Genomic DNA, 11,432 nt, shown 5'->3' with positions numbered 1-11,432 from the left:
TGTGGAAGGGACGATTTTTTTTGCTTTTTGTTTGCAAATGGCTTATTTTTTCGTTTTCCATGGGAGGCATACACTTCTCTAGTACATGCGACAGTATGCCTGTGCTCCTACATGCTGTCGCTGTCTGCTGTGCCTACACAGAAACGAACTTTTCGCGTTCGCCTTCTTCCTCTGTAGCAGCCAGGATGGGCAGACCGTAACATGGCCTGAGATTGAAGCCATGACTGAACCAAAGGTGTTTTTTTAATAAGAGCTTTCTCTCTGTCTGTCTGTCTGTCTGTCTGTCTTTCTCTCTCTCTCTTTCTGTCTGTCTGTCTCTCTGTATGTCGCTCTTTCTGTCGTTCTCTCTCTTTCAGTCTCTCTCTCTCTCTCTCTCTCTCTCTCTCTCTCTCTCTCTCTCTCTCTCTCTTTCTTTCTTTCTTTCTTTCTTTCTTTCTTTCTTTCTTTCTTATTAAGCGCATGCACGGAAATGAGGCGAGCTAAAAACTCAGGGGCGGCTGCCAAACGGAACTGCGAGAATCGCTGTACAGCCAGTCCTTTGGAGACAGCAAGGTTGTTGTTGCTGTATCGGGTATTTTTTTCTGCTTTTTCGAATGCAGGTTCTATTTCTCTCGTGGGAAGCCATCCGCATCGCCCTTGTTGCGTTTCATATGCTGAAAAGTCAGGCCAGTTGCTCTGCCCCTCACATGCAAGCATGCGTTTCGGTTGCGTCCACGGCTGCTGCGCGTGAGGCTGTTTCTGCATTCACTGCTGCTGGAGCTGCTAGCTCTTGCGCTGCCGCGAATGGCGATAGCTGCAACGGGGGAATAGAAGACGCAGAGGCAGCAGCTATTGCGCACAAGCCCAAGTTTTTTCACAAAGGCACGCGTGTCTGCGCGGCAGCCTGCGAAGAGGCCACGAGGGAATTTTCTGCGAGCAAAGACGGAGGGCTGCTGCACGCCACAGAGGGCTGCAGCAGCTTTTCTTCCGTATCACTGTCTGCTGCTTCGCATCCGTACAGGGGGGAGTTGCGTGGGGCAGATGCCATGCCTTCTTCCTCCGCTGCACGTGCCGACGCAGTTGCGTCCTCTCGAGCTTCTTCGCTGCTGCTGTCTGTTGTTTCCCGCGCTACTGAGCTGTGCATCGCTTACGACACCAAAATAGAGGGGGGTGGCAGAGAGCAGCCTGGGCGGACAGAGGCAGCAGCGGAACACATCCACAGAGTGATCGCTGCGGCGGAAGAAGCGCGCATGCACAACTGGGCAATCCGAAACTGCGACGGGCTCTTGATGGCACTTGTTGCTACTGCAGTTAAAGCTGCGAAGCGGAAGGAATTGTTTTCGTCCGCTGCTCACGCTTCCTTCCTTTGAGGTTCGCTCGTGAATCGACTGTTTTTTCGATTCGTTTATAGTTCGTCGGTGTTATGAAGGAAGGTCCTACACCCCTGAGGGCTGTGTGTACAGCTGTTCTACATCAGCCTGTGATGCGTGTCAGTGCTATGTAGAAAAGCAACCTTTTTTTTCTGTTTCGTCTGTGGCATGGGCGTGCCGCACTAAGGAGGAAAAAGGAACCGCTGCAGCGGTCCCCTCTTCAAGCTACCACCGCGCAACATCGAGGCAGCCAGCAGCAGGAGTGCCCTCTTCAGGTGTATAGATAACTAAAAGAGAAAGAGACAGACAGACAGAGGTTGGAAGGTACCAGACAAATTGGGTACAATGGCAGTCAGTGGCAATACCTACGTTCCCTTCAGAAAGGGGCAGCCCGCAGGCAGGCGAGTGCCGCTGTCATGCACCATGCTCGTTTCAGTGTAAGAACACGCGCGACTGGGCGAAACAAAATTTTAGCCCTTCTTGGGAAAGATGCGACGCGTAAGTGCGTTTCTTCGGAAGTCCGCCCCCCATTGAGTGGCATTTGACGGGGAAGTGAGCGACTTGTTGGCTGGGGGTACGCGCGGTGGCATCCAGAAGTTATACGGCCTCAGTGAAAAAGCTAAAGCGATGTGCAAACAGAGCATTGGGTGCTGCATGCGGCAGCGCGCACGAAGCACTGGTCTTGTGTGGCGAGGGAGGTCGTGTGGGAGTATCCTAGGAGTCATGGCTTCTCTCTAATCTGCCCTTGTCTCTGTGGCAGGCCATACTACCATCGGATATTTTTGCATTAACTGGTGCCTTTTGACATTGTTTGTTCCATTGTCAAGTCGTTTGCATCGCTCGTTCTTGCCTGCATCTCTCCTACCACTGGGGAGCTGCCCCCTTGTCCAGACGTATCTGACTCTCTCGAGGCATTTTTTGGACGCCTTTTCCGCTGATTGTGGCCTAGCAAACGCATTACCTCCTAATTCTTAGTCTTAGGATGCTTTTTTTCTTGAAAAAATGCGTTAAAACGGATCCTAAGCCGAGGTGCCTCGCCGGGGGGAGTATATGCGAAGACGGCCACCGCCGTTCAGCACAGTCGCAGCCGACACCTCCAGTGTCTGCGCCCTCGACAACAACCGACAGAAGCAAGCATCTCTTCCATGCTCTTTTATTTGTCTCACGGCTCGCCTAGTAAACGCTTTAAGCTCCTTTTAAGCGGCAAAGTGCATCCCGAATTCCGAACAAGGTGTTCAGACACCTGGGATTACCGCGCTTCCTCTCTCAAGCAGCAGAACGACCACTAAACGCGGTCTCACTTCGTGATGGGCGGTCATTTTCCATTGGAAACGCCTGCCTTCATTTCACTTGAATTTTAAAGCAGTGTTTCCTCCGCTTCCTGCTGCCCCTCAGGGGGATGCCCTCGCAGCCACAGGCCGCAGTGTCGCCGCCCTTGCCTCGCTGATCCTAGCACCCGCTAGACTCTGATCAACGAGTGACAGCCGCTGAAGCGCGTCATCGGAGTCGTTCGAGGAAGAAAATTCGCCTTCCGTTCATCCGAAACTGCAGCCGACACACACAGCGCCCACAGCAGCAGCAGCAGCAGCATCCGCCGCCGCCGCACCGCAAGCCCCCTAGTGTATGTACATATGCATTATATACACACTCCTTAGCGTAGCTCCTCTTTCCTCCCTCGAAAGGCGCCCCTCCACATGCTCCCACCAGCTGGCAAGACCCCCAAATCACCACCAAATGATGGTGGTCTAAAGCCTGCGCTTCAGTCGCTCTAGCGGCAGCGCGCTCCCAAAGGCAGGCTAGCAGTCTGCCATATCTCTGCTTGCAATCCTTTGCCGCGGCAGAAGTTCACCGAGGCAAGGAGAAAGCTCTTTCAAGGGCTAGTTGCAGTGCTCAGCGTTCGCCTCTTCTGCAGCGGCAATGGCTCAAGTTGCAGCTGCTCGGCATGCTCTCGGAGTGGCGTCTCCCGCTTCCCTGCCTTCTGCTGCTCCTGCAATCGCAGCGGCGGGAGAGCCGCAGAGTATTCGCTGCATTCATGACCATTACGAGTTGATCAGGAAACTTGGCTCAGGCTAGTAAGTCTCAGCGCTCACCTGTTGGGGGGGGGTCGTGAGAGGGAGGGAGAAACGGCGGTTAGTGCGCCATATTGGGGAAGAAGAGAAAAAGAACCGGAGGAAGGATCTTGCATGCTTGCATGTATTGGATTTCTCATTTCTGTAAAGTGGCTTTCAAAGCGTCAGTCTGCGATTTTTTGCTCCCGCCGTGTTGCTGCAGCACAGCCACCGTCTACAGCGCTCGCTGTCGCGCTACTGGTCGTATAGTTGCCGTAAAAGACATTGACAAGGCACGACAAAGGTGCGTTCGGCAGGCAGGAGGGAAGGCTTGAGACTAGTAGGAGTAGAGGGGAGTAGTACGAGCAGAGGGAGGGTGAGGCGCAAGTGGTTCACTGCCTTCGCCCCTTCTTTCTGCTTTTGCTTGCGATGTGCCTCCTCTCCTGAGTAGCGCAACATGATGCGCCGATGTCTTCACACACTTTTCGACATAAGGCCGCCTGCAACGTCCACAGCCGTAGGAGGGCTGCATGCGTAGCCTCGTCAGCGGTGCATGCATGCATGTTTTAGCCGATAACTGAAGCTCTCATGAAAACTTTTTGCGCATTTCGTTGGCTGCTCCCGCAGATTGATTGCGACTGACGAATACTATCGAGCTATCTACTCGGCTCTCTCGCGTTTACCCCCGCATCCTCACCTGCTGCTGCCACCAATTGCTTTGCTGGAGAGTTCTACGCACTTTTACATTGTATGTACTGAGCCGCAGCCTGCTGTTGTAGTTGCTGCTGTAGTTGCTGCCGCGACAAGAAGTCGTGCATGCCGCTACCGCCAGACTTTCTTTTCATACACATTCACATGCACATGCACATGCGTACACACGCATATACACTACACATGCACATGCACATACACATTCACATGCATATACACATGCATATATACATGCACATGCACATGCATACACATACACATGCATGTACATACATATACACATACACATGCATGTACATGCATATACACATACACATACATATACACATGCATGTACATACATATACACATACACATGCATGTACACATGCATATACACATACACATGCACATACACATACACATGCATATACACATACACATGCATATACACATACACATGCATATATACATACACATGCACATACACATACACACGATCGCCACTCGTGATGTTAAAAAGAAAAGGCACGTGTGTCCTCCTCTCTTATTGTTGGTCGTTTGAGAGCGAGATCAGCTCTTGACTAATAAGAAAGCCTCTCCTGCTCCGTGGCTGCGGCTGTACATCTGCATGCACGTTGGAGCTTTCATTGTGAGGGGCTTTTGAGGGGAGAAGGCACTTCGCGTAGTTTTCTGCTCGTTCGTTTGGCTGCAATCAACTGCATAGCCAAGCGATCGAGCGAGTGGCAATACGTTTCGTCCTGCAGCGAAACAAGCTCTGCCTCAAGCGCGTAATGCTGGACACATATTCACATATATTTTTATTCATATTTTTATATATTTATACGTCTCAGGTGATGGAAATGTGCGAGGGCAGAGACCTCGTAGATTACGTTTTGACACGCCCGCCTGGAGGCATAGCAACTTCTTCCTGCCGTCGCCTCATGCAGCAGCTGCTCCTCGCTATACATTTTCTTCACTCTTACAACGTGAGTACGCGCATGCAGCCATAACACCTCCGTTGGCTCTCCCCCTGCCGTACAGAAACTTCTCTTCAAGGCCGTTCCTCTAGCCGGAGGCTGAGCGGTCCATCGCTCCGACTCCGTTTGTTGTCTTCACAAAAAATGACAGCTTCCTCTCTCTGCATATCTCTGCATCTATATAGGGATACCCACGCAATGCATTCATAGCTATACAAATACATATATATGTATATCGATACAAATAGACACCTATACACATATATATATATATATATATATATATATATATATATATACATATTTGTGCATCTATGCAGCATCTAATTTACGTCTGTATATATATATGTATATATGTATATATATGCATGTATATGTAAATCTGTGCATGGATATCTCCTGCTGCTTGCTGCGCGTCTTGCCTGAGCAGATCTTGCATCGGGATATCAAGCTCGACAACATCATTTTCCGTCAAGCAGATTCCTCCTCCTCCGGGCAGCAAGATATCGGGCAGACTGGCGATTTGGCTCTCCTTGACTTTGACATGTGCCTTCTGCTGCGTTCTGAAGAGGCGCCCAAGCCGAGACTTCGAAATAATGAAATATCCGTTGTCGGAACCAGAGAATACATGGTAGAAATTGCGCTGCCATCTCTATCTCTATGTTTATGTATATATATACGTATCTATGTTTGCATACAAATATCTGTGTGTTTGTATATCCATATGCGTACGGCGTCGTGTGTGTGTAGGCACTGTATTTACAGTGTTTGCCTGGAAGGAGAGTCTGCATGACCTTACTGGGAAAAGCCGTGAACGTTTTTCCGTAATATATATATATATATATGTGTTTGTGTGTGCATGTTTGTGTAAATACATGTTAATATGTGTATTAATGTATAAATAAATATATATATAAATATAGATGGGCCGTGTTTCTGGCAGTGGCATTGCGTGGGTGGCCGCGCGCATGGAAGCTCGAAAATCCGCATATCGCCAGCTAGCCAAATGGCTAGCTAGCTAGCTACTTGCAAGTATATGCTGATTTCGTTGTGTGGTACACAGGCTCCTGAGTGCTTCATGGGGCAGTACAGCACGGCTTCAGATCTGTGGAGCTTGGGTGTGATTCTCTACGTCCTCTTGGACGGTCACTTTCCCTTTGACGTTACTGGAGGAGGAGGAGGGGGTGCTGGCAGCAGCAGCAAACACGGCGTGCCTTCTGGCTCCCCTGGAAATGCCGGAACGGCTGCTCAGCGGCAGCAGCATCTACAGCGGCAGCAGCAGCAAGGCATGCTCAGCGGCCGAGCCATACGCCGCATTCTAAAGCAGGGAGTTCAGTTCTTTGCTGGCTTGAAAGCGCGCCATCCGCTTGCTTCTGATCTCATTGAGCGTCTCCTTACCTTCGACGTCAAGACGCGCATGCAGTCGGGTGAGGGCAAAGGACGGGGAGTCAGCGGGGTGCCACATATGGACGGGGGGAAAGGAGGATGGCGGGAGGGAGGCAAAGAAAAGATGCCGTTTTGGGAGAGGCTGCTCCTGGATTCTCGCTGTTGTTGCCGCTGTGTGCAGCCTACGAGGCCCTTCACCACCCCTGGCTGCTTCCTATCCCCTCTACGGTGTCTAGCCAGCAGCACTGCGATTTGCGACTCGAGCAGCTGCAGCTGACAGAAAATGCCTCCGCTGTGAAGGGCGTGGGCAGCACAGGCAGCAGCGGCAAAGGCAGCAGCAGCAGTGCAGCAGCAGCACATGCAGCAGCGAAGGCAGCCGCGCCAGCAGAGCAGCAGAGGAGGCAGCAGCAGCACGTGTCAGTGGAGCTGCCGCAGCAATCACTGCCTTGGTGTCGCGCAAACAGGAGCTCTCCCTCCACTGCAGCAGGTGTGTAGTGTTGAACTTGCAGCAACACCTCCGACAGTCGCACAGACACGTGCAAGCGCTCGCAAGATCCCTCGCTGTAAGGCAACACACAACACCGTGAGAAGCCTTCTTTGCCTTGCCGTGATGCGTCTTCATTTTCTTAGGCTCCAAGGATCTGGCCGAACAGCAACAGCAAATGCAGCAGCAGCAAATGCAGCAGCAGCAAATGCAGCAGCAGCAAATGCAGCAGCAGCAAATGCAGCAGCAGCAGCTGTACGGTCACAGTTATGTGACGCGGCATCTGCACAAGCAGCAAATGCAGCAAATGCAACAAATGCAGCTGCCTGCCTCCTCCTCTTCCTCCTTGCCTCCTCTTGCTCCGTCTGCAGCTGCCGACAACAGTTCGGAAGACAAGAAGCCTTCTGCGGCGTGTGGATTTGCGTCATCAGCGCAGCTGCCCAAGAAAGACGACGAGGAGTCAGCGCTGCAGCAACTGCAACGCCAAGTGCAACTGCAGCAGCAGAAGCAACAGCAAACGCATTACTCCCAGCAGCAGGAAGGCTCAGTCAGGCCTCTTCCAAGCTACGGGGGTGCAGTTGATCTGCAGCATCAGCATTGCATGCACGTAGCACCTGTGCGAGATCTCACCCGCCTCCCTCCGTCTTTACAGGCTGGGAAGAAAGCTCTTCTGCAGCAGCAAGTGCAGCAGCAGCCGACTCTTCAGAGTAGCCAGCACAGCCCGCATCCAGAATGTGGATTGCGACAAATCAGCCTGCGGCAGAGAAGCTTGGAGTATTTGCCTCTTCCGCAGCAACACTCCGTGTGCAGAGAAGCCATACCTCAAACGCAGTAAGTGCAGGCTGGCTGGCGGGCGGGGAAGCAGGCTGGCTTAATGGCAAGAGAGAGAGAGAAGAAGAGGAGCTGAGAGCGCATGCACTCAGCTTTCTCTGTCTCTTTCTTTCTCTCTCTCTCTTTCTGTCTCGCTCTCTCTCTCTTTCTCTCTGTCTCTCTCTTTTTCTCTCTCTCTCTTTTTCTCTCTGTCTCTCTCTTTCTCTCTGTCTCTCTCTCTGTCTCTCTCTTTTTCTCTCTCTCTCTATCTATCGCTCCGTCTTACTGGTACCACAAGGCTTTTCTTTTTCTGCGAAAGAACATGCTCGGGAGTTGGGCGTGCCTTGGCAGCACTTTGGGGAGAGACTGTTTCTGCCGTCCTTCTCTGCCTGGTTTTTTGCGCGAATTTTTTTGCGCAAATAATGCGAAAGAAGAAAGGGGAGAGGAGAACGAAACGGGAGGAGCCGCGCAGAGAAGAGAAGAGCTTCTGAAGGGAGGGGATTTTCGCTATGCGTTTTTGCTTCCTCAGCACAACGCCTCCCTCCGCAATGAGCACTCGACTGCCTTCCTCGCTCCCACCTTCCTCGCAGCCAGAAGATTTTCTCGGCAATGTGGCGAGCAACTTCCCCCCTAGGGCAGGCAGCTCCTCACTGTCGCCTCCTCCGAGTTGCGTTGCCTGCGGCTTTAAGGGATTTTTAGCAGCAGCAGCAGCAGCGTCGGGAGTGCCATCAGGCCGGCAGGCAGACGCAGCAGCAGGCAGCAGCGCCAGCTGCCTGTCGACTCCGTACAGCACTGCGACAACAGCCTCGTGCAGCAGCAAACCTTCCACGCCCACGTTGGAAACGCTGCCAATTCCTCAAGGGGGGGAGGCTGTGCAGGTAGACTTGCAGCAGAGCGTTGTTGCTGCTGTTCCCTGCCTGGCTGCTCAGGAGCAGCAGCAGCGAAGCGCTTCATCGCAGCCTCAGCAGCAGCGCGTCGCAGCAAGCGGCAGCTGCCGAAGAGTCTGCCGCACGCCGCCCCCCCTTTGCGGTGTCTCCCTGGTGCTGCAGCTGCAGCAGCGTCTCCAGCAGCAGCAGCAGCAGCAGCAGCTGGCGCGACTGCAAACGCGGCAGCTCCACTTGCAGCACCAGCTGCAGCAACAGCGCCTCCTGCAGCAGCAGCAACAGCAGCAACAGGCGCCCTCCCGTCGAAACGCGCTCCTCAGAGCGTCTCTGGCAGCTCCAGTCGCCAGAGAACCTCCACGACTTGGTGGCAGCTGAGGTCGAAAAAAAACGAACTCGCACGCAACGCACCGTCACGCCGTCGCCTCCCCTTATCTGCTTCTGTTACTCGCACAAAACAAATTCAGTAGATAGCCGCCTGTCGACGCCAGAAAAACGAACAGCATGGGCAGCTCTGTGGGGTGTCAGTACTTCGCGCCAGTGCCCCTCCAGCTGCCACAGACAGCGAAAGGCCAATTGACTCCTCGCTGCAAGGGAATTCTCATCGATAGTTTATTAGCTCGCTCCCGCCAAACAGCCCCTCCTCCTCCCATCCCGCAGTAGAAATTTGAGCCGTCAGGCTGGCGTGGCAGCAGCACTTCTTGTAGTCGTTTTTGCATTTCCCGCAGCACGTTCCCATACATCTATGTAGCCTCTCTGCTGAAGGGGTGCCACAGCAGCGGCAGCGGCAGCAGCGCATCTAGCAGCCATGCAGCCGCAAGAGCGACTGGGGAGCTGCGGCTGCTTCCTCCTTCCCCTCATGTGCTTCCCTCCCTGATTCTCTCTTGTCTCTCCGCTTGGCAGAAAAAACCAACTCTTGGCGCCCATTATTTTTTACTGCAGCCTGGCTTCCCTGGTGACCAGCTGCTGCAGCTGCAACGGAAGCTGCCGTTGCTCTCGCTTGTTTTTCTAGATCCAGGGGTGACAACACATGGGGCTACTTTTTCTCATCGTGACACGCAGAGAGAGAGATAGATAGACAGAGGAATGATCTCACGCTGCCTTGGACATGTTGCTAACGCAAGGATATGCGCGAAAGCGCTTTCTTCCTCTCGCACACTTTGGCGCGTTCTGGCGGATGCCTCTTGACTAGCGGCGGCAGCGGCTGGAAATTTTCAGCGCTTTGTGCAGCCGACAAATTGCAGAAACTCTTTCCGCTGAACGCGCAGGGCGCGATGCCGGTCTTTGCATGATTGGTGAAAAATACGTGTAGCTCGCCGCGTCGCATGACCACTCAAGATGGCCGTTCCTCTCCCCCCTTCCCCTTATGATAAAATTTGACTTTCAAAACAAGAAACACTGCCCTAAACCGTCAAAGTGCCTTCAGGATTTGCGGAGGCAACTCTGAAGCTCAGAAGTTTCTGCGACGATCTCGTGGAAGGGAAACGGCGGGGCGATACAGAAAGGCGCCTAGGGGCACCGCGCTCGCTGTATAAACGTGAAAAAGCAGATTAGGCCTCAGTAACATCGAAAATAAATGCATATTCTCTAACTACAGAGCTTGAGCTAAGCCAACGGAGGAACTGCTCGTCATCGGTTTGCTATCGCTGCGTCCAGCTCTGTGTCAGCTGCCTGGGCGGCAGCAGCACGTTCAGAGCAAAGGGTTCCCACCACTGCCCCTCCACTGCATGTTGTGGGGTTACGGTGCAGGCTCCTGCCGTGTGGCTGCTAGCGGCGCTTCTTGGAGCTGGCTGTTCGCGCTGTTGTCGCGCTTGCGTTTTTTCGACCAAATTACACTCCAAGTAGGGCCAGAAAATGACAGGAAGCCTACAGAAAAAGTGCCTTCGCACGTCGTAGCGCCCCACGCCGCAAATCCTCACCCCCAAACACCTTGAGTCCCCCCCTCTACAGACGAGCGCGCAGAAGCCACGCTGTCTTCCTCCGCATCGCCTTGCGCTGCTGCAGCAGAGCCCTCCTGCGCATGCGGCGCGTCTCCTGCCTCTTCTCCCTCAAGCTCTGCCTCTTGAGCGTCTGGGAGGATGTCTGCATCGTCCTCGACGAACGAGGGCTCCTGAGGCAAACACAAGCACCAGCGAAGAGCGCCGCGCATGCGCCGAGAAAAAAAAGAGATGAAAGGACACCTGAATTCGGAACACGCAGATGCTAGGTATCGTGGCATCATGGACTGGAAGCGCGGGGGAGGAGGGGAGGGGAGGGAGGCTGCATGAGAAAAACGGGCATGCAAAGAGGATTGAGCCCGCGAACTTTTGCAAGAAACAGCACATCCTAAATACCCCTAGGAGCAGACACGGATTCAAGAAGCAGCGCAACTGCGCTCGAGACGAAACAAGGCCGCCCTGCAGCCACAGCGATGTAGACAACAGCAGTAGGCGCCTCTCACGCACTATTGCATATTCTTCGGCCGTTTGTCGAACGTTTGCTGCTGGGAAATGAACAATGCTCTCTTCCTGTATGAACCCCCCACAGGACGCAAGCAGAGGCCCATCAAATTCTTTGTTGACCTTTTGCTGCTGGTGATACTCCTTGACCGCTTTGCTGAGGTTCAGAGGCTTCGACGGATCATCAGACTCAGACTCAGGGAAGGAGTAATCGCTGCTGCCGTCTGAAGGAAAGCAGCAGACGCAGACTGGACAGGGGCTGCTGCCCGCATTCCTTCGGTTAGGAGCTATTGAGGGAGGACGTGCGCACAGTGAGGAGGGAAGAGAGAGCTATTGAACGGGATCTCAAACGCGCATGTCGCGTAT

The 11,432-nt window shown here is 53.2% G+C and overlaps 1 protein-coding gene across 1 annotated transcript; it reads left to right on the top strand.

Annotated features, from left to right (window-relative positions):
• Positions 1 to 3,266: 3,266 nt before the first annotated feature.
• On the top strand, positions 3,267 to 7,178 carry LOC113146742 (CBL-interacting protein kinase 25-like; the record flags this gene model as incomplete). Its single annotated transcript, XM_026334997.1, has 5 exons — positions 3,267 to 3,421; positions 3,621 to 3,690; positions 4,942 to 5,081; positions 5,497 to 5,638; positions 7,122 to 7,178. Coding segments are annotated over exons 1-5 (564 nt in total), but the record flags the coding sequence as incomplete, so codon positions are not given.
• Positions 7,179 to 11,432: the final 4,254 nt, after the last annotated feature.

The sequence above is a fragment of the Cyclospora cayetanensis genome, unplaced genomic scaffold (genome assembly GCF_002999335.1).
Source record: "Cyclospora cayetanensis isolate NF1_C8 unplaced genomic scaffold, CcayRef3 CcayRef3_contig_56, whole genome shotgun sequence".
Lineage (NCBI taxonomy): Eukaryota > Apicomplexa > Conoidasida > Eucoccidiorida > Eimeriidae > Cyclospora > Cyclospora cayetanensis.
Note: the sequence above shows the minus strand (reverse complement) of the source record. Positions and strands in the feature narration are given on the sequence as shown.